The sequence below is a fragment of the Pipistrellus hanaki genome (genome assembly GCF_964339955.1).
Source record: "Pipistrellus hanaki genome assembly, chromosome: 8".
Classification (NCBI taxonomy): domain Eukaryota; kingdom Metazoa; phylum Chordata; class Mammalia; order Chiroptera; family Vespertilionidae; genus Pipistrellus; species Pipistrellus hanaki.
This window is the reverse complement of record NC_140510.1, coordinates 85,101,984-85,123,263: the sequence shown is the minus strand read 5'-3', so window position 1 is coordinate 85,123,263 and position 21,280 is coordinate 85,101,984. Positions and strand designations below refer to the sequence as shown.

The 21,280-nt window shown below is 45.7% G+C and overlaps 1 protein-coding gene across 1 annotated transcript in view; it reads right to left on the bottom strand.

The window, feature by feature from the left end:
- The window catches only part of CYP27A1 (cytochrome P450 family 27 subfamily A member 1), a 33,788-nt gene extending 20,881 nt beyond the window's left edge, over positions 1-12,907 (bottom strand). Inside the window, exon 1 of the mRNA XM_084892514.1 lies at positions 12,560-12,907. Coding sequence (XP_084748640.1) covers positions 12,560-12,817 — 258 coding nt within the window. The 5' untranslated portion in view covers positions 12,818-12,907. The remainder of the gene's footprint in view (positions 1-12,559) is intronic.
- Positions 12,908-21,280: the final 8,373 nt, after the last annotated feature.

The window sequence follows — 21,280 nt, the reverse complement described above, 5'->3', positions numbered from 1 at the left end:
AGGCAGAGAAAGACACGTATCCCATGATCGCACTCATGTGTGAACTCTAAGTAACAAAATGAACCGATGAGCGGAGTGGATCCAGAGATTCGAAGCATGGAACAGAGTTCGGAATCTCGGAGAGAAGGTGGTGGGTGGACGGGAGGTAATCAACCAAAGGCCTTGTATGTATATATGCATAATCCATGGGCACAGACAATAGGGTGCTGAAGGCCTGGGGTTGGGGGAGGGAGCAGGGGCAGGCTGGACAGGGAAAATGGGGGGGGGGGGGGGGAGGGAACATATGTAATACTTTCAACAATAAAGAATTATTTTTTAAAAGAAAACAAAAGCACCAGAGAAGGCAGGAAGGTAGATTTGAGGCACTATTAGGTCTCCCACCTTCTAGGTTGGTGCCTTCTCAATCAATAAACCTTTCCTTGGGCAAAGAATCTAAATAGACACTTTTCAAAAGAGGACACACAGAAGGCCCAGAGACATATGAAAACATGTTCAAAGTCCCTAATCATTCGATGGAAGCGAATCAAAACAACAATGCGGCACCATTTCACACCTGTCAGAATAGCCAACATCAACAAATCAACAAACGACAAGTGTTGGCGAGGTTGTGGAGAAAAAGGAACCCTTGTGCACTGCTGGTGGGAATGCAGACTGGTGCAGCCACTGTGGACACAGTATGGAGTTTCCTCAAAAAGTTAAAAATGGAACTCCCATTTGACCCAATAATCCCACTCCTAGGACTATATCCCAAGAAACCAGAAACACCAATCAGAAAAGATATATGTATCCCTATGTTCACAGCAGCACAATTTACAATGGCTAAGATTTGGAAACAGCCTAAGTGCCCATCAGCAGATGAATGGATTAAAAACTGTGGTACGAAAAGTCGAGGATCCAAGATGGCTGCACAGGTAAACACCTAACCGCAGCCGCACACCACAATTTCAATAAAATACAACTAAAATATAAAATGGATATTGCCCAGAGCTAAAAACTGTGGTACATCTACACAATGGAATACTAGGCCGCTATAAAAAAAAAGAAGAAGAAAAAAAAAAAGAAGGAACTTTTACCATTTGCAACAGCATGGATAGAACTGGAGAGCATTATGCTAAGTGAAATAAGCCGGTTGGAGAAAGACACATATCACATGTTCTCACTCATATGTGGCATATAATGATTAACATAATTTGATGAACAAGAACAGATCTAGAGACAAACGGCAGGGGAGAGGGGTGGTTAGAGAGCAATTAAAAAACTGTATGCATGCATGATAGCATAACCAATGGACACAGACACTGGAGGGGGTGGGGGGCTTGCCCGGGATGGTAATGGCTAGGGGTGGGGGGTGATTGGGGAAAAAGGAGACATATGTAAAACTTGAGACAATAAAAAAAATAAATGAAAATAAACATTTCCTTACTCCAAACTCTGATACTTTGAGTGTTGGCCTCGGGTTCAGTAACAGTTTGGTGAGCCAGCCAGAAGCCCGTGGCAGGCACCCCCAGCTGGGATCCCCTACATGAGTGCTGAGCAGCTGCCAAGGCAGTTTCCCGTGGGGGGTCTCTCCCTGCGGGCACTGGCCACCCTTGGCACACAGCTCCATTGGAATAAACAAACATCTGTGGAATTCGGCTTACCGTGGGTTTTGTTTTGGGGTGAGTTGCTCCATTTCTGGGCATGAGCAGCTGGAATCCTTCTCTATCTGGGCGTGCTTTCCCTCGGGACAGAAACTAACCCATGTGTTTTTTAGATTCACATGATCCGGGGAAATATTTGATATTAAAGCTGGTTTTGAGTTTGGTCTGGTTATCTTTAGAATCATCAGCTTAAAAAACACTTTTAGCCGAAACTGGTTTGGCTCAATGGATAGAGCGTCGGCCTGCAGACTCAAGGGTCTCGGGTTCAATTCTGGTCAAGGGCATGTACCTTGGTTGCGGGCACATCCCCAGTGGAGGGTGTGCAGGAGGCAGCTGATCAATGTTCCTCTCTCATCGACGTTTCTGGCTCTCTGTCCCTCTCCCTTCCTCTCTGTAAAAAGTCAATAAAATATATATTTTAAAAAATACTTTTATTCTACCTAGTTTTACTACTAAAATAATCACATGGTATCTCTTGGCCTCTCCTGGGCACCATCTTCAGAGCACTCTGTAGTTGTGCCGGGTGACCCCAGGCAGGGCACCAGTGGTGGCTGACTTTGTCTTCCTGGAAGGCCCCAGAGCCGGGAATTCGGTGGACAGCTTCAGACCATGCCGGAGTACAACTCTAGCACTTCCACAAACAACACGTTTAAGGAGCAGACTCGGTGAGCACCAAAGCCCCCCTGAAGCAAGTCCTGCTCCATGTAGTCAACTCCTGCACAGCAGCTTCTTCACTGTAACTGCAGCGGGTCCCAACCGCCAACTGGCCTGGGGTGGGGGGTGGTCAATCCCTCCCAGTGATGCCAACAGCAATCAAGGCTCAACTACAACAGGACAGTGCACACAACCCACACAGGAGCACGCGTGGAGTACCCAGCTCGGTGAATGGGGAGGCTAGGCCACTGGGCCCTAAGGGACACCCATTACACAAGGTCACTTTACCAACTCCAGGGGACACAGCCGCTCTGCCTAATGCATAGAAACAAACATAGGGAAGCAGCCAAAATGTGGAAATAAAGAAACATGTCCCAATTGAAAGAACAGGAGGAATCTTCAGAAAAAGAAGTGTATTAAATGGAAGCAAGCAAACTACCAGATACAGAGTTCAAAACAATGGTTATAAGGATGCTCAGGAACTCATTTAGAACTTCAAGGAACTCAGTGAGAACTTTAACAGCATGGAAAAGAACATAGAAATGACAACAACAACAAAAAAGACCAGTAATAAATAAAGGACACTCTAGCTGGTTTGGCTCAGTGGATAAAACGTTAGTCTGCAGACCAAAGCATTCCTGGTTCAATTCCAGTCAAGGGCATGTGCTCAAGTTGTGGGCTTGATCCCCACTAGGGAGCATGCAAGAGGCAGCCAATCAATGATTCTTTCTCATCATTGATGTTTCTCTCTCTCTCCCTTCCTCTCTGAAATCAATAAAAATATGTGTTTGTTTGTTTTTAAGAAATAAAGAATACACTAACTGAAATGAAGAGTAATTTACCGGTTATCAATAGCAAATGATGCCAAAAAATCAAATCAGTGATTTGGAATATAAAGAAGCAAAATATACCCAATCAGAATAGCAAAAAGAAAAAAAGAATCCATGCCCAGTCAGGGTAGCTTATAGGCTAAACATCGACCTATTAACCAGGAGGTCATGGTTCGATTCCCAATCAGGGCACATGCCTGGGTGTGGGCTCGATCCCAGTAGGGAGTGTGCAGAAGGCAGCCAATCAATGATTCTCTTTCTACCTCACTCTCCTTCACTCTTCCTCTCTGAAATCAATAAAATATTTAAAAATAAATAAGTAAACAAAAAAATAAATAAAGCATAGTTCTAATGTCAGAGAACTCGTAAAGCTAGGAGCAAAGCAAAGCAAGTAGCTATCAAAACCCAACCTTATTTTTCCCCCCAATGATCATCATGAGGATTATCATCATGGTTTGGGTCCCGGAGGACATAACAAAAGTTACTCTTCATTCTTTTCTTTTTAAAAAAAATATATTTTATTGATTTTTTACAGAGAGGAAGGGAGAGAGAGTTAGAAACATCGATGAGAGAGAGTCATCGATCAGCTACCTCTTGCACACCCCCCACCGGGGATATGCCTGCAACCAAGGTATATGCCCTTGACCAGAATTGAACCCGGGTCCTTTCAGTCCACAGGCTGACGCTCTATCCACTGAGCCAAACCGGTCTCTTTATTCTTTACCTCATGTTAAGATACAGGTATCTTGGCCTGCTGATAAGTCTACTGATGCTATGATCTCTGCTTGTAAATGAGCACCTAGAATACCCCTTCAAAAGGCTCAGGAACCGTCACAGAAGAAGTGGGTGCATAAGGTTGTAGGAGTCGGGTAAGAGGGGCACAATGGGCAGACAAATCTGACTCTGTATTAAAGTAAATCCTCCCTCTTCATTGAACCTGGACCCAGTTGCCCTATTTCCCTCAAGTTTGAGGAATGAGCCCTGACTGTTTTTGGCTCAGTGAATAAAGTGTCGGCCTATGGACTGAGGGTTCCCAGGTTCGATTCTGGTCAAGGGCATGTACCTTGTTTGTGGGCACATCCCCAGAAGGGGGTGTGCAGGAGATAGCTGATTGATGTTTCTAACTCTCTATCCCTCTCCCTTCCTCTCTATAAAAAAATCAATAAAATATATGTTTTTTAAAAGTTTGAGGAATGAGCAACAAAAAAAGAGGAGATTTGTAAACATAGAATCAGCTCAACATGGTCTTATTCTGTTTAAAGAGACTGAATTGCTTTTCAAAAACAATAAACCCAACCACAAGTCATGCAACCAAAGCATGTGTAAAGGCAAAAACTTTGACTTGCCAGCTGCACACTATACACACATACGTGGAAACAGGAACCTGGACAAAACTAGAATTTGAATACTGGAATCCTTTCAGAAGAACCCTTTCTTGTCCAGAAAAATCCAGTGTTGATACCTATTTACCATAAATGACCAAGTTCCTAGGTCCACCAGTTAAAACTTGCTTCATCATTACTCTTCAAACCCATTCTCCTTAACCCCTTCAAAACCCTTAGCCTGGTCTAGCAAGCAAGATGGATTTGAGGCACTATTAGGTCTCCCACCTTCTCAATTGATCAATAAATATTTCCTTAAAAAAAAAAAAGCAACAGAATACACATTCCTCTCAGGAACACATGGAATATTCTCCAGGACAGATCATAAATAAATTTTAAAAGATTCAAATAATATCAAGCATTTTTTTTTCTCTCAATAACAAGAAGAAAACTGAAAAATTCACAAATATGTGGAGATTGAACAACATGCTACTGAACAGCCACTGGGTCAAAGGAGAAATCAAAAGAGACATAAAAAGAGAACCAAGATGGAGGCATAGGTAAACACCTATACTTGCTGCCTCTCACAACCACATCAAAATTACAACTGCAAGGCAGAACAACATCATCCAGAACTGTGGGAAAGCTGTGGGAGAGTTTTGTTTGGAAGTTCCACAACTAGAGAGGTAAAGAAAGCGCACTGAGACTGGTAGGAGGCACAGAGGCACTGGCAACCAGGTGTGCTGGCAACCAGGTGTGCTGGCATCCAGGTGTGCTGCATTTTTAATCAAAAGGGAGATACAAGCTCTACCTGGCTCTGAACTCCAGTTCCAGGCGAGACTCTGGGGCACCCAGACACATACGGGGAGAAGCTGGACTGTCTGGCATCAGGACAGGAACGCGAGGGCGGCTTTCTCTCAGAGGTGCTTGCAGGGATTATTGTTCCTGCGTGGGGACATGGGAACATCTCTGGTGCAGGGCTGACTGCCAGCCATTGTTGTTTGCTCCACCCTGGTAATTCCCCGAGGCCCCACTCCACGCAATTTACAACCCTACCCAAGCTAGCAATGGACATTACTTTGAATAAAGCACTTTTGATGTTTCTCTTAGGGGGGAAAAAAAGACATAGAAAATACCTAAAGGCAAATGAAAATGGAAACACAGCATTCCAAAACATAAAGGGAGGGGTGCTTGGGAAAGAAGGCTGGGGTCTCAAATGTCCTTTTGAGGAGTTTAGATCTGATTCCCCAAGCCTGTGGGATTCCTGAGTGGGGGAGCAATATAACCAAACACGCTCTCCGGGGCACTGATGTGGCAGTGGTGCACGAGCAGATTGCAGAGGCAGATCAAGCAGCAAGGGAGGCCAAACCCAGACACCATTTCTTCCCAGAGTCAAGATGGTTCTGTTCTGCTGTCTGCTGAGTCACAGAGAAGCAAGGAAGGTGACCTGGTGGAGCTGCTGGAGCAGCTGGAGCTGGGAAGAAAATCCTGTGCTGCAGAATAAAGCTTCCCCAGTTCAGGAAGTCACAGACCATCTGGCCTTTGATGCTGATGTCCAACGGAGAGCGGGAATGGAGACAGTAGGTCATGGACGGGGACCATTTTTTCAGTCAAAGGCCATTTGGGTATTTATAACATCGTTCTAGGGCCACACAAAATTATCAACTAAAAAATTAGCCTGCTAGAACATCCAGCTCTCACTCACATCTCCCTTGGGAAGGTGTGTCTTGTTGGAGAGGAAGTCAGGGATGAGTTCGTGAAGAAGTCTGGGATGAGGAAGAGGATGAGGAAGAAGGCCGATCTCTTTCGCCTTGCTGTATGAGGGGCGGGGGAGAGATGGGGCCAGAGAGGAGATTTGTCTGCCTACAAACACCTTCTGACCTGCTCCTTCACGCTGAGAGTTTTGTAGAGGCAAGCTGTGTCTTTTCAGCCTTCACATGCCTACTTCTGGGGCTCAGGAATGAAAAGCTCACTGTGCTGTCCACGTAAGCCACGTTCTCCAGTCTGAGATTGATCAAAAATAAAGGTGATTATTTTCATCTCCCTCCCCCCCCCCAAAAAAAATCAGCCTGCTATGTTTGGTCAAGCGTTTAATTCACTCACCCCCAACGCCTTGGCAGGGCCAGACCGAATGGTTTTGCAGGCCTGATATTCCCCGTTCCTGCTTAGATGAAGGATGCAAAAAGTGGTGAAAGTCAGACTTTATGGGATGCAGCAAAGCATGCTCAGAGGAATGTCCGTAGCCATAAACGTGTACAGTAAGAAATGAGAACGATCTCAAACAAACAACCAACTCTGCACCTCCAGGAACTTGCAAAAAGGAGAACAAACTAACTCAAGAGTTAAGAGAAGAAATAACAAAGTTCAGAACAATTGAAATTGAAATTGAAACTGAAAAGATCAGTGAAACTAAGAGCTGTTCCTTCTTTTTAATGCTAACCAAAACAGACAGGCCTTGGCTAGGTTCACCAAGACAAAAAGATAAGAGGACTCAGATAATAAAATCAGAAATGAAATAGGAGATGTTACAATTGATACCACAAAGGATCATAGGAGACTATATAATGAATAACAAACTGGACTACCTAAAAGAAATGGACAAATTCCTAGAAAAATATAAACTACCCAGACTGAATCATGAATAAGTAGAAAATTTGAACTAACCCATTACTAGTAAGAGTTAAGCAATAATAAAAAATCTCCCACAATGGAACACTACGCTGCTTTAAAAAAAAAAAGAAGGAATTCTTACCATTTGCAGCAGCATGAAAAGAACCAGAGAGCATTATGCTGTCAGTGGTCGACAAATTCATTAGTCAACAGAGCCAAATATCAGCAGTACAACGATTGAAATTTCTTTTGAGAGCCAAATTTTTTAAACTTAAATTATATAGGTAGGCACATTGTTATTAACTTGATTAGGGTACTCCTAAGCTGGCCTTTGCTAAAAACTCAAGGGGCCAAAGAGCCGCATGTGGCTCGAGAGCCGCAGTTTGCCAACCACTGTGCTAAGTGAAATAAGCCAGTCAGTGAAAGAAAAATACCTAAATGATCCCACTCATTTATGGATAATAAAGAACATTTTAACCTGATGAACAAAAAGATAGATACAGAGGCAGAGAAGCATCGAACAGACTGTCACATTACAGTGGGAAGGCCAGGGCGGGGAGAGAGGACTAGGGATGAGGGGGGAGGGCAAGTAAGAGATCAACCAAAGGACTTGTAGGCATGCATATAACCATAACTAAAGGACGCAAGACACTGGGGGTGAGGGCATGTATGGGAGTGGGGTGGAGGGCAATGGGTGGATATGGACACATGTAATATCTTACTCAATAAAAAAATTGGGGGGGGGGTACTTCCCAACAAACAAAAGCTGAGGACCTGATGGCTTGACCGGTGAATTCTACCAAACATTTAAAGAAGAATTAATACCAATCCTCTCAGATTCTACCAAAAAGTAGAAGAGGAGGGAACACTTCCAAACTCGTTTTACAAGGACAACGTTTTCCTGATACTAAAACCAGACAAGGACACTACTAGAAAAAAAATTATAGGCCAATATCCCTGACAAACTAAATTGAATTAAAAATTAACTAAAATGAATTAACAATTTGAACATAAGATCTGAAACCATAAAACGTCTACAAGCAAACACAGGCGGTAAGCTCTTTGATACCACTCTTGGCAATGATTTTTTGGAATTTGACCTCAAAAGCAAGGGCAACAAAAGCAAAAATAAATAAGTATGACTGCATCCAACTAAAAGGCTTCTGCACAGAAAAAAACAAACAAAAAAAAAACAACCATCAACAAAATGAAAAAGCAACATACTGAAGAGGGAAGATATTTCCAAATCACATATCTAATAAAGGTTAATCTTCAAAAAATATCTAAAAGTACTCATACAACTCAATAGCAGAAAAACAAAAATCGAATTTTAAAATGAGGAGAGGATCTTAATAGACATTTTCCCAAAGAAGATATACAGATGACCAACGAATACATGAAAAGGTGCTCAACATCACTCATCATCAGGAAAATGCAAATCAAATCCATGATGATACCACTCACACCTGCTGAAATGGCTATCACCAAAAAGATAAGAAATAACAAGCGTGGGTGAATATGTGGAGAAGGGAAGCCCTGTGCATGATTAGTGAGGCTGTGAATGGGTGCAGCCCCTATGGAAACAAGATGGTGGATCCTTAAATATAATAAAAATAGAACTGCCATAGGCTCCAGCAATTCCACTTGTAGACTTGTAGGTATTTATCCAAAGTAAATAGCAGCACTAAGTTGAAAAGACACATGTACCTCTATGTTCAATGCAGCATTATTTTTACAAAAGCCAAGGTATGAAAACCACCTAAGTGTTCATTTATGCGAAAGAAAATGTGAGATATGTACAATGGAATATTATTTAGCCATTAAAAAGAAGGAAATCTTGCCATTTATAACCACATGGATGGACCTTAGGAACATTATGCTAGCTGAAATAGATCCAACAGAGAAAGACAAATACTGAATGACCTCACTTATAGGTAGAATCTAAAACAAAACAGAATCAAACGCATAGATAAAGAGAACAGATTGGTGATTGCCAGAGTCAGGGGCTGGGAGGGTGGGCAAAATGATTGAATGTGGTCAAAAGGTAAAAACTCTCAATTATAAAATAAACTAGAGACTCAGTGCACAAAATTTGTGCACGGGGGGAGAGGGGGGGAGGGGAGGCCTGTCCCTCAGCCCAGCCTGCACCTTCTCCATTCTGGGACCCCTTGAGGGATGTCCAACTGCCTATTTAGGCTTGATCCCTGTGGGTGAAACAGTCAGACATCCCTCTCAAAAATTGGTACTGCCGGCTCCCAACTGCTTGCCTGCCTGATTGCCCCTAACCACTTCTGCCTGCCTTCCTAATCATCCCCTAACCACTCACCTGCTAGGCTGATCGACACCTATCTGCTCCCCTGCCAGTCCAATTGCCCACAACTTCTCTCTCCTGCCAGCTCGGTCACCTCCAACTGCCCTCCCCTGCCAGCCTGGTTGCCCCTAACTGCCCTCCCCTGCAGGCCTGGTCACTCCCAAATGCCTTCCCCTGCAGGCCTGGCCACCCCTAACTGTCCTCTCCTGCAGGCATGGTCCCGCCCAACTGCCCTCCCCTGCAGGCCTGATCACCCACAACTGCTCTCCCCTGCTGGCCATCTTGTGACAGCCATCTTATGACCACATGGGGGTGGTGATCTTGTGATCATATGGGTGGCCATTTTGTGACCACATGGGGGTGGCCATCTTATGTGAGGGCATGATGGTCAATTTGCCTATCACATCTCTATTATATAGAATAAGTCCTATGGATATAATATACAGCATGGTGACTATAATAATACTGTATTATATATGAAAGTTGCTAAGAGAGTAGGTCTTAACAGTTCTGATCACAAGAAATATTTAGTAACCATAAAACAGAAGCATGAAATGACAAGTATGTGCATGGGGCATGAGCGGGTTCACCAATCCAGGAAATCCACCATAAAAGTTACAGAACAGATGACTGATCTCATTATTCTAAGGGTTGACATCTCTAAAAGAGATCAACTTACTATAAATATACATATAAATTTAATATCTATTCACATTAAATTTTTCTAGCACTCTGGATGAACATTATTTTGGTTAAGAAAGAGAAAGAAGCTAGTGTTTATGGACATGTCTCAATTCCCACTCTGCCCCCTTAAGTCCAACAATGCTTACTTAAGCTGATTTGATGTTTTTATGCATTCTATGCAGTTTCTGACCACTGAGGGTGCAGGGCGCATTGTGGTCAGGTGGCCCTATATCAATTACAGGCCTCCCCCTTGTACAGCAGCCACCTGGCTTAGAGGGAAAGACCCAACCCCAGATTTAGGGGTGAGCCTGTTTGGGTGTAAGCTAATTAAAATATGTATGTGGCCACCAGGATGTGTTCAGGGATGGGCAATTAATCCAACCCAGTCAACTAATTTCTGCAAGACAGCAGGGCCAAGAGAACTGCAAAAAACAAAACAAAACAAAACAAAACAAAAAACCCTAAAACTAGTTTTGATGATTTCACGAATTTCTAGAGCAAATTATACCTGAAGGGCACCCAACTATTAGACTTTTCAGTTATGTGAGCCAACAAAGCTGCTTTCTGGTTTAAGCCGGTGTGAGCAGAAACCAATGGAATCTGAACTGACACACAGCGGGTCGCTGGAATGCATCCTATTCTGCGATAGAGCCATTCACTGGGTTTTATATCGATAGATGTGCAGGACTCTGCCCTTTATTCGCTCACATAAGCCAAGTGCAGTGAGTGGGAAGGGCTAATATATCTCCATGGAACATCCCCCTCCACTTGGCTCCAGACCTTTGGGAGATAAAGGCTAGGACAGGGGACTCTCCTAACTCTAGCCATGGCCTCTCATTTAAAAGGACACACACTCTTGGCTTCCTTCTGCTTCTCGCTCCTCCTCCCGACTGCTGTTTTCCTTCGTAGTCACTGTTCTAGAGGCAATCCTGAGCAAACCCCCCCGGTAATCTTCCTCTGAGGAAGATGAGTAATTCTCAGCCGCCACCCTGGCCCATTCCCCGGGCCTCTCAAATTCCTGGGGTCAAATCAAGCAAAGGAAGTATGCAGGACTCTGGTTCCTTGGCTTATGTAGTTCCTTGGAGCTGAGCTTAGAGGGAATGATTGTTTAAGCATCTCTGAGTACCTTAGGACCTGCCTACAAGGCTCAGAAACAGGGGAGGTCCCTATCCCTTCATGGAGGAAAGAATGACTCCATAGAAGAAGCAGAGCAGGCCTGCTGAGGACAGGACCAGTGGTCATCGCTCACTCACAGGGTCACCAGGAGTTGGGCCAGCTCGATAGCATGTACAGCACGACTCCCTCTTCCCCGAAGGAGTGTACAAACCCCCGAGGGGGCTGGCTTTCCCTCACTGCATTCTAACACTTGGAAAGATGCCTGGGGCGGAGTGGGTGCATTAACTCAGTTCATTTCCTTAAACACTTCTCCAACTGAACCAACATGGGGTTGTTTAGCCTCTGTCCATGACAGTAGGCTATCCACTCATCCTGCCTCATTTCAGCGTTCCACTGGATAAATCCTTCTTACTGGAAATTGACACACACACACACACAAAAAAGTGCCTTTTCCTTAATGCCTAAGATTTCCTTAATGTCTAATGTCCCTGAGAAATTACCTCTTTTCCCCCCCAGGGCAGTGGTTCTCAGCCTTTCTAATGCCTCGACCCTTTAACACAGCTCCTCCTGTGGTGGTGACCATGCCTTACGCTCTGCAGCAGTGGCTTTCAATGTCAGGGTCGCCTAAGACCATCGGAAAACACAGGTATTCACATTATGATTCATTAACAGGAGCAAAATCACAGTGAGGAAGTGGCATAATTCTATGGCTGGGGGCCACCACACCATAAGGAGCTGGATTAAAGGGTCCCAGCATTAGAAAGGTGGAGGACCGCTGCCCTGAGGGCTGATTTACCAGGTAAGTGGTGCTAACCCTCTGTAATCCTCCTGAAGCCGCTTCCTTTGGCAGACGGCTACGGCGGCCGGTATAATCACAGAACTAAACAGCGGCTCTATACCATCCGGCAGCTCATGTGCTTGCATCTACCATTCCATTACCAAGACAGTTCCCTCCTCTCTCCAGCTCCGTCCCCTTTAAGCCCAGCTCCTTCCTGGCGCCCTCCTGGTTCTCACACTCCTGGACCTCTCCTCTCCGCTCCCGGGCCGGCTCCCCTTTGCACAGAACCCCACAGGACCCGGCGGGCGCCCGGCTAAGTTCCCCTGTTCTTCACTTTTTGTCCAGCGCCTCCCCACCCCCAGCGTCTGTCCCCAGGCGCACCCACCCCGGTCCCCGGCCCCCGGCCCCGCTCACCTGCAGCCGGTGCTCACCCACCCCGGTCCCCGGCCCCCGGCCCCGCTCACCTGCAGCCGGTGCTCACCCACCCCGGTCCCCGGCCCCCGGCCCCGCTCACCTGCAGCCGGTGCTCACCCACCCCGGTCCCCGGCCCCCGGCCCCGCTCACCTGCAGCCGGTGCTCACCCACCCCGGTCCCCGGCCCCCGGCCCCGCTCACCTGCAGCCGGTGCAGGTGCAGGACGTAGCCTTGCACCAGCAGCTGGAACAGGAAGCGCAGCTGCCCGGGGCCGGAGAGCTCCTCGGGGCTCCGCAGCCTCGGGGCGCCGGGCCCGGCGTCGGGGGCCTCGGCCGCGTCGGCCGCCGGGAGGGCGCCGGGCAGCGAGGCCTTGGCCCTGGCGGCGAGCGGCCCGAGGCCGGGGCGGGCCCCCCGCGGCCCCCGCAGCGCCCAGCGCAGCCCCGCGGCCAGGCGGTTCATGGCTCCGGCGCCGCGGTCCGGGCGGGTGCGGGCGGAGGGTCCGGGCGGGTGCGGGCGGAGGGTCCGGGCGGGGTGCGGGCGGAGGGTCCGGGCGGGGTGCGGGCGGAGGGTCCGGGCGGGGTGCGGGGCGGGTGCGGGCGGAGCGCCGGCCCCGGGACGGAGCGGGAGGGCGGGCTGAGGGCGATGCTCCTGCGCCTGGTCCGTCCCTCCCCGGCGCTGGAGCTCCAGAGGCCGCCGTCCAGCTGTGAGCCCGCCCGGCGGGGAGGGACCGTTACCTACGGCCCGGGATGCCCCGGGCTGACCATGACCATGGCCGCCCCTTCCGCGGCGCCGCACCGCCCTTCCTGGGCTCGCCGGTCCGAACGGAGCGCCCGGAGTTCGGGAAATCCCAGGCCCCGGGGCGGGCGGCGGGGCTGGCCGGGATGGAGGGCGGGAGGGGGTGGAGGGGGAGGAAGGCGGAGGGCACACCCGGGGACGGCCCGCGCCTGACTCGCGGGTTCACCACCCCAGGAACCCGCCGCTGGGATTTAACGAGCTGAGAGGCCGCCGTCCTAGAGAACAGAACAAAACAAAGAGGCCCAGTGTCCGAGGGCCGCTGGCTCCCGGATGGGAAGCCAACCAGCAAATGTAAAGAGCTTTTTAAAACGCAGTCCTACCCCTTCCCCTCTCGCTCCCCAGCCCTCCCGGCCCTGAGTGCTAAGGCAGAGCTTTTCCAGCTGCAGATTGAGATCAGATTAGTGAGTGAAAGCAGAACTATTTTTCAGTAAGATGGGGGGAAATAATACAGAAAATATTGCAAGAAGAAAAAGTATTGTTTCATGAATTCTTTCATATATATTCAAAAGTATGCTTTTCAAAAAAGTTAAAAGCATGACATACAAGTATAAAATAAATAAGGGTCACAGTTATTCAACCCCTTCGTGATAGAACCAGCAAAAGTCAAGTTTGTTCTAGAGCATTGGAGGAGGCTGGTATGGACAGGTGCCCAGAGGGGTAAGGGGCACGTTAAGTTCAAAGGGACAAGGAGGCTGACAGCTGATGTGGCTCGGTATGGGTTTCTTTATACTTATCCCGCCTGAGGGGTCACAGAGTTTCTTGAATCTGAGACTTAATGCCTTCATTGGTTTGGGAAGTTTTTCAGGCATTAACTGTTCAAACGCTGTTTCTGTTGGAAATGGGGGTGGGGTGGGGTAATGGCACCAGGTCTCAGACCTATGGGGTCAGACCTGAGTTCAGCAACTTTGGTACTTGGATTCCAGCTAAGAAAGAATTCAGAGTCAATACTCAAACTATAAGAGAACATTTCAGCTGGCTGGCCCAAACGTCACACAAGAGCCCTCGCTGTGTGGCTCAGAGGATAGAGCGCTGGCCTGTTGGCTGCAATTGCAGTCAAGGGCATGTACATTGGTTGCAGGCTCCTTGGGCCCTGGCTCTGGCCCTGGTCGGGTTCGTGCAGGAGGCTACCAATGGATGTTTCTCTCTCATGGATGTTTCTCTGTGCCTTTCCCTCTCTCTTCCTCTCCCTAAAAATCAATAGAAAAATATACTCGGGTGAGGGTTAACAAAAAAACAAAAACAAAGAAAAGTCACACAACATTTTCTTTTGAAGTTTCTGGAAATTTGCTTCCCAAAGTTGTCTGATTGTCCATTATCTTGGTCACCAGACCCAGGAACTTTTGTGAAAACAATAATAATGTATTACAATGATTCAATCCTTCCCTGCCTGGTATGGTTCAGCTGGTTGGGTGTCGTGCTGGGCAACGAAGGTCTCTGGTTCGATTCTTGGTTGGGATGCGTACCAGGGGCAATGGATTGATGTTTCTCTCTCCCATTGATGTTTTTCTCTTTCTCCCTCCCCCTTCCTCTTGCTCTAAAGTCATCGAGAACCAGCTGGTTTGCTTCCTCTATTGGTTAGCTTCAACATCTCATCCTAGATAAATCATTTTTCTTCTCTTTAAGACTACAGTCTAAACCTACAATAAATCAGTGAATGCTAATTATTTTGCTGCAGAGCAAAGCAGCTAGTTTCTCTTCTGCTTTCCTTGGGTATGCAGGAGGACTGCTGCATCACAGAAGGTCTACGTTAGCTCAACATATATATAATTGATTTTTTACAGAGAGGAAGGAAGAGAGATAGAGAGCTAGAAATGTCGATGAGAAACATAGATCAGCTGCCTCTTGCACACCCCCTACCCGAGATGTGCCCACAACCAATGTACATGCCCTTGACCGGAATTGAACCTGGGACCTTTGAGTCCGCCGGCCAACGCTCTATCCACTGAGCCAAACCGGTTTTGGCTACATTAGCTCTTAATGACTATATTCAGGGAAAGGCACCTGCCTTCATCAAAGTCTTTCAAGCCAACAATTACCTGATTGGGGATGAGAGCGTGTGGCCAACTCTTCACATGATGCTTCCCCCAGAGATTTGCAATACCATATATATCTTTCCTTCGATTCTAATATATATTTGGATCTATTTCTGTATTCTTTATCACAGAAGTAGAAAATCAAAATAGCTTGAAATGAAGAGTGGCAAGATCAGTTACAGAACTGCATGTATGTTGAAAGAAATTGCAGCAGCCACCTTGGGAAAAAATCAGTCTCCCATACTAGCCATCAGGGAAATGCAATGTACAACTGCAAGATACACCTATGCTTCCTCCAGAATGAGTAAAATCACAAAGGCAAGTGAATAAAATTAGAAACACTAGCATTGCAAATATTCAAGTGTTGCCTCCTTTTCAACTGGAGCCTTCATAATTATAAAGGCAGTGTTTGTGTTTATTAAAATACATTGTTTTCAAAATTGAGCTATCAACTGTTAAAGTGTGTATACATTTTGGGGAGACACCCGATATTTTGGTACTCCTGTTTGGAGCATATATATTTATAAGTATTGTATCTTCTTGCTAGATTGATCCCTTTGTCAAATATGGTTGCCAGTTCAGCACCACCAGGAATCCCCAGTTTGGGGTTTGGTGAAGGAAAGTTTATTCACTGCAAAACATCTCCACTGTGCCACAGCACATCTGTGAACACAGCACTGCCAGGCACAAGTGCTGTACATCAGCTCTGGGCCAGGTCCCTCTCAGAGATAGCTTTGGTGTTTCCGCTCAGCCAGGAAGACAGTCTTTCAAGAACCTGTGGAAAGAGAAGTGATGTGCTATCAGTCAAGGGGAGCTGTCTTACATGGACAGGGGTCCCCACCCTAGTCCCTGATTGGTCCATCCTCATGTAAATGAGGACTCCAAATCTTTGAAGTTTGACTGGTCCAAAAGGCACTGTCTGATTGGTCAAAATGGAGCCACTCTGATTGGCCAGAGCTGCCTAGTCCAATCGGACAGGGAAAGCCTCAGTCCTATTGGTTGAAACAGGATTCTAGGAGCTGCTTTTTAAGAGCTGGCTCAGAGGGCAGAAACCCAGCACAGGCAGAACAGTTCAGGGCAGAGCAGGCAGTTTGGTACCAGCTTGTTTTCGGTTTAAGGAAGTCCCTTGAGCGTTGTTGTGAGGCCAGCATTTTTTGTAAGGCTATGATTTCTTCTTATTGCTGAGTAGCATTCCAAACAAGTTTATCTGTTGAAAGGCATTTGGATTGTTTACATTTTTTTTGTGAATAAAGCCACAATACATGTTTTTGGTGAACATCTGATTTCATTTGCCAGGGAGTGGGGGAAGGATATCTAACAGTGGAATCGCTGAGTCATAGGTAAATGTGTTAACTTGTAAGAAACTTCTGGAGTTCCAGAGCAATGGCAACATTTTACTCTCAGCCAGCAGCCATTTGTAAAAGTCTGTTATTGCACATCCTCTCCAACAATGGGTCTTGGCTGCCTTTTTAACTATTCTAGTGTTATCTCATCCTGGTTTTAATTTGCATGTGTCATGAAGTGCTACTTTGTTCTTTTCTAAAAGTCAAATCTAGCTGAAACCGGTTTGGCTCAGTGGATAGAGCGTCGGTATGTGGACTGAAGGGTCCCAGGTTCGATTCCGGTCAAGGGCATGTACATTGGTTGTGGGCACATCCCCGGTGGGGGGGTGGGGGGGAGGGGTGCAGGAGGCGGCTGGTCGATGTTTCTCTCATTGACATTTCTAGCTCTCAATCCCTCTCCCTTCTTCTCTGTAAAAAATTAATAAAATATATTTTAAAAAAATAAAAGTCAAATCTATTTACTTGCATAGAATAAAACATCCATATTAAGTGTACAATTTGATGAGTTTGGACAAATGCAGTCAAGATATAGAATATCTCCAAAGCACCCCTTTATAGCCAATCCCGTTCCTCATATAATCCCTGACAACCGCTGATGTGCTTTTGGTCAGTTTGCCTTTTCCAGAATGTTATGTAAATAAAATTATAAAACATACAATCGTGTTTCTGGCGTCTTTCACTTAGCACCAGGTTCCCCGAGAACATGAGATGTGAGGGAGAGCCTCCTTTTCTGCACGCCTGCTTCTCTGGAGGCTCTCTGCTCGGGACTCATGCCCCTGCACTACCGGGAGCACTGGCCACCCGCCCCTGTGCCACCTACGTGCAGAAGTCTGGTACCAGCAAACCACAGCTCAGCCTCTGCCCTATCACTCTGCCTTGGCGTACACCAAATGCCTGAACCTGTGTATTATAGTCTTGATTTCCCTGACAACAAATGTCGGGGTTCCAATTTTTCAAAGCTAAGTACCTTGATTAAATCCGAAAGTTTGATATCCCACGGATAGAATCAAAATCTGTTTTATCAAAGTTGTGTAATAGCCGAAACAGGTTTGGATCAGTGGATAGAGCGTCACCCTATGGACTGAAAGGTCCCTGGTCAAGGTCATGTACCTTGGTTGCAGGCACATCCCCAGTGGGGAATGTGCAGGGGGCAGCTGATCGATGTTTTAAACTCTCTATCCCTCTCCCCTCCTCTCTGTAAAAAATCAATAAAATATTGGGTCGGCAGCTAAGTAATTGCGGGTTTCACACATATATGGCTTCAGTTGAATTTTTAGTTTGCAGACGTAGTACAAATGTAAAACACATTTTGTTATTTGATAGTTGGCTATTCAGCTGTTAATCAGTAAAAAAAGTTTTTTGATCTGTTTTGTAGTTTTCGTTTGGCGTTCGTTGAAAAATGGAAAATCAAAAGGAACATTTTCGTCATATTTTGCTTTTTTATTTCCGCAAAGGGAAAACGCATCGCAAGCTCATAAAAAGTTATGTGCTGTTTATGGTGACGAAGCCTTAAAAGAACGGCAGTGTCAAAATTGGTTTGCCAAATTTCGTTCTGGTGATTTTTCACTCAAAGATGAAAAACGCTCTGGTCGTCCAGTTGAAGTTGATGACGCCCTAATCAAAGCAATAATCAATTCGGACTGTCACAGTACAACACGTGAGATTGCAGAGAAGCTTCATGTATCACATACATGCATTGAAAATCACTTAAAACAACTTAGCTATGTTCAAAAACTCGATACATGGGTTCCTCACGAACTGAAAGAATCACAGTTAGCGCAACGCATTAGCAGCTGCAATTTGCTAAAGAAACGTAATGAAAATGATCCATTTTTAAAACGACTGATAACTGGCGATGAAAAATGGGTTGTTTACAACAATATCAAGCGGAAAAGATCGTGGAGCAGGCCAGGTGAACCAACTCAAACAACATCAAAAGCTGATATTCATCAAAAGAAGGTTTTGTTATCAGTTTGGTGGGATTACAAAGGAATTGTCTACTTTGAACTCTTACCACCCAACCGAATGATCAATTCTGATGTCTACATTGAACAACTAACGAAATTAAACAATGCAGTTGAAGAAAAGCGGCCCGAATTAACAAATCGAAAAGGTGTTGTATTCCATCATGACAATGCAAGGCCACACACATCTTTGGTCACTCGGCAAAAATTAATGGAGCTTGGTTGGGATGTTTTGCCACATCCACCATATAGTCCTGACCTTGCACCATCTGATTACTTTTTGTTTCGATCTTTACAAAACTCCTTGAATGGTAAAAATTTCAATAATGATGATGATGTCAAATCGTACCTGATTCAGTTTTTTGCTAATAAAAACCAGAAGTTTTTTGAACGTGGGATTATGATGCTGCCTGAAAGATGGCAAAAGGTCATTGATCAAAATGGGCAATACATTACAGAATAAAGTTATTTAGTTCCATGAAAAAATTGTCTTTGATTTTCTTTAAAAAATCCGCAATTACTTAGCTGCCGACCCAATATATATTTTTATTTTTTAATTTTTTTTAAATATGTATTTTATTGACTTTACACAGAGAGGAATTGAGAGGGACAGAGAGTTAGAAACGTCGATGAGAAACATCGACCAGCCACCTCTTGCACACCCGCCACCGGGGATGTGCCTGCAACCAAGGTACATGCCCTTGACCGGAATCGAACCCGGGACCTTTCAGTCAGCAGGCCGACGCTCTATCCTCTGAGCCAAACCGGTCCCGGCATTAAAATATATATTTTTAAAAGTTGTGTAATAGTAACATGCTGTTATAATTTCTTTAGGAAGAAATGTTTTCGGTGGTACTAATTTTATGTTTTAAAATAGGTTTGAGTCTGCACTATATATCAGACACTTCTCCTAACTACCCTATAAAGTAGGCTTTGTTCTCCCCACTTTACTAATTGAAACTTAAATATCCTTCCAAAATTGTACTGGCTTTTGCTATGACACTCTCTAGCACTCCATGTGTCTCAATCTATTATATAATAAAGGCACAAATGGGTTTTAAAAACAACTACCCTTTGCTGACACTTGTATTATTTCGCCTATGAGATTTGCCAGGAACATTAAGACTGTTTGCAGCTTTCATTGCTCCAGCGCCGATGAAAGGTCAATTCCAGTGCGCCTTGCCATCAATAGGGTGCAAACTGTCAGGGCGGAGGGAACTCTGAGAGGCCAAGGGTTGTCTAAGGGCTGGGTCAGAATCTCAAGTGAGGTGAAACGGAGCATCCTTAGCCACATCTCTCTGAAAATCGTCAGTGTTTCTAAGTCTCAGAGCAGCTGGGGCAGAGGAGCAGTAGACAGCTGAGCCTTAGTCTTAAAGGACAAACCCAGAGGCCGGAGGGGAAGTCTCCTGGTTGCTCTTTGATAACTAATCCAGCTGACGAGGGCAGTGGATGTACTGTGTACCCACACTGCCAATCTCCTCCACTGGCGCCCTGCTGTATTGCCCCCGGGGCAATCAGGCACGTCCTTTGGCTCTGGTGACTAAAGAGCTGTAACCACAGAATTAACCTGTAATGACAGCTGTGCCTTGGCAGAGCTGTTGGGGAGGTGCGTCTGTTCTTTGGCTCCAGTTCCAGGTCAAGGTCTCTATTTTCTTTACGATGCCCCTCCCCTTCCCTGTCACCAGGCACCCATTGCTCCCTTGCTCTCCTTTTCTTATCAAAGCTTATCTTGGGGTAAGATAATAATTTCATTTAGTTCACATATTTCGAATGCTTAATATGCTTCCTTTCCCAGAGAATTTGCATTCTGTGCGCGGTGGCAGTGCTGTGGCATCTAAGCCTGCGCTGGCCGCCTTCCCCTGAACTGGCTCTCCAGCTGCTGCTCTTCCCGCATGGAAGGGGTTTTACATTCTTACCTGCCTTTCCTACCCAGACAGGGTTTGGATAGCAAATAGGAGTGCCATGAATTAAGTACCCTCTAAGTCCTAAGTGGTTTTACTGCATTTTACTAAGCTTTCACACCCCTGCAGTATAGGTATATTCATATTATTAAAAAACTGAGACTAAAACACAAAGTGGTAGTTGAGGTCACACAGCAGAAATGAGATTTGAACCCAAGGGCAGCCTCCAATACCACCTCTTCATTAGTATTTATTCTAAGTCACTTAATTTTCTATCAATCCTGAGTGAATCTGAAGTAAACAGCAATAAGCAACCCTTGTCTTCTACCCTAAATCTGTACCCCAGTACTCCAGAAATACTCTGTATTGCACTCCCTTCTCTAACAGGGTCTGGGTTAAGTTAGGAAAACAACCAACATGTCCTGACATTTATCCTACTATATCCCCAACTTTAAACTTGCAAAGAAATCTCATTACTTCTCCAAAATCCTTACTCAGCTGAACACCTTATACTATGGGTGTTCATTGCTAAGTATGTATGCTGAATGCTTAAGTTAGATTTAATTTTCTCCCAATGATAAAAGAAAAATATAATACATAAACCCCATTCCTTCTCCCACCCAGCAACACACACCTATCCTATACTCAAATGTGATGAAAATTAAAAACAATGCATGTACAAACATGTTTTAAACTACCAAGAACACTCTATTTTCATCATTTAATTTCCTAAGTCCTTTCCCGCCTCTCCCCCTCCCCCCCATTTCATTCCCATCATGCTGCGATGCTGGTTCCCTCTCCAGCTGCAGGGATGGAAGGGGACTGGCCACGCTGTCAGAGGGTGGGCCAGAGAACTGAAGCTGGGTTGCAAGGAGTAAGCCAGCTC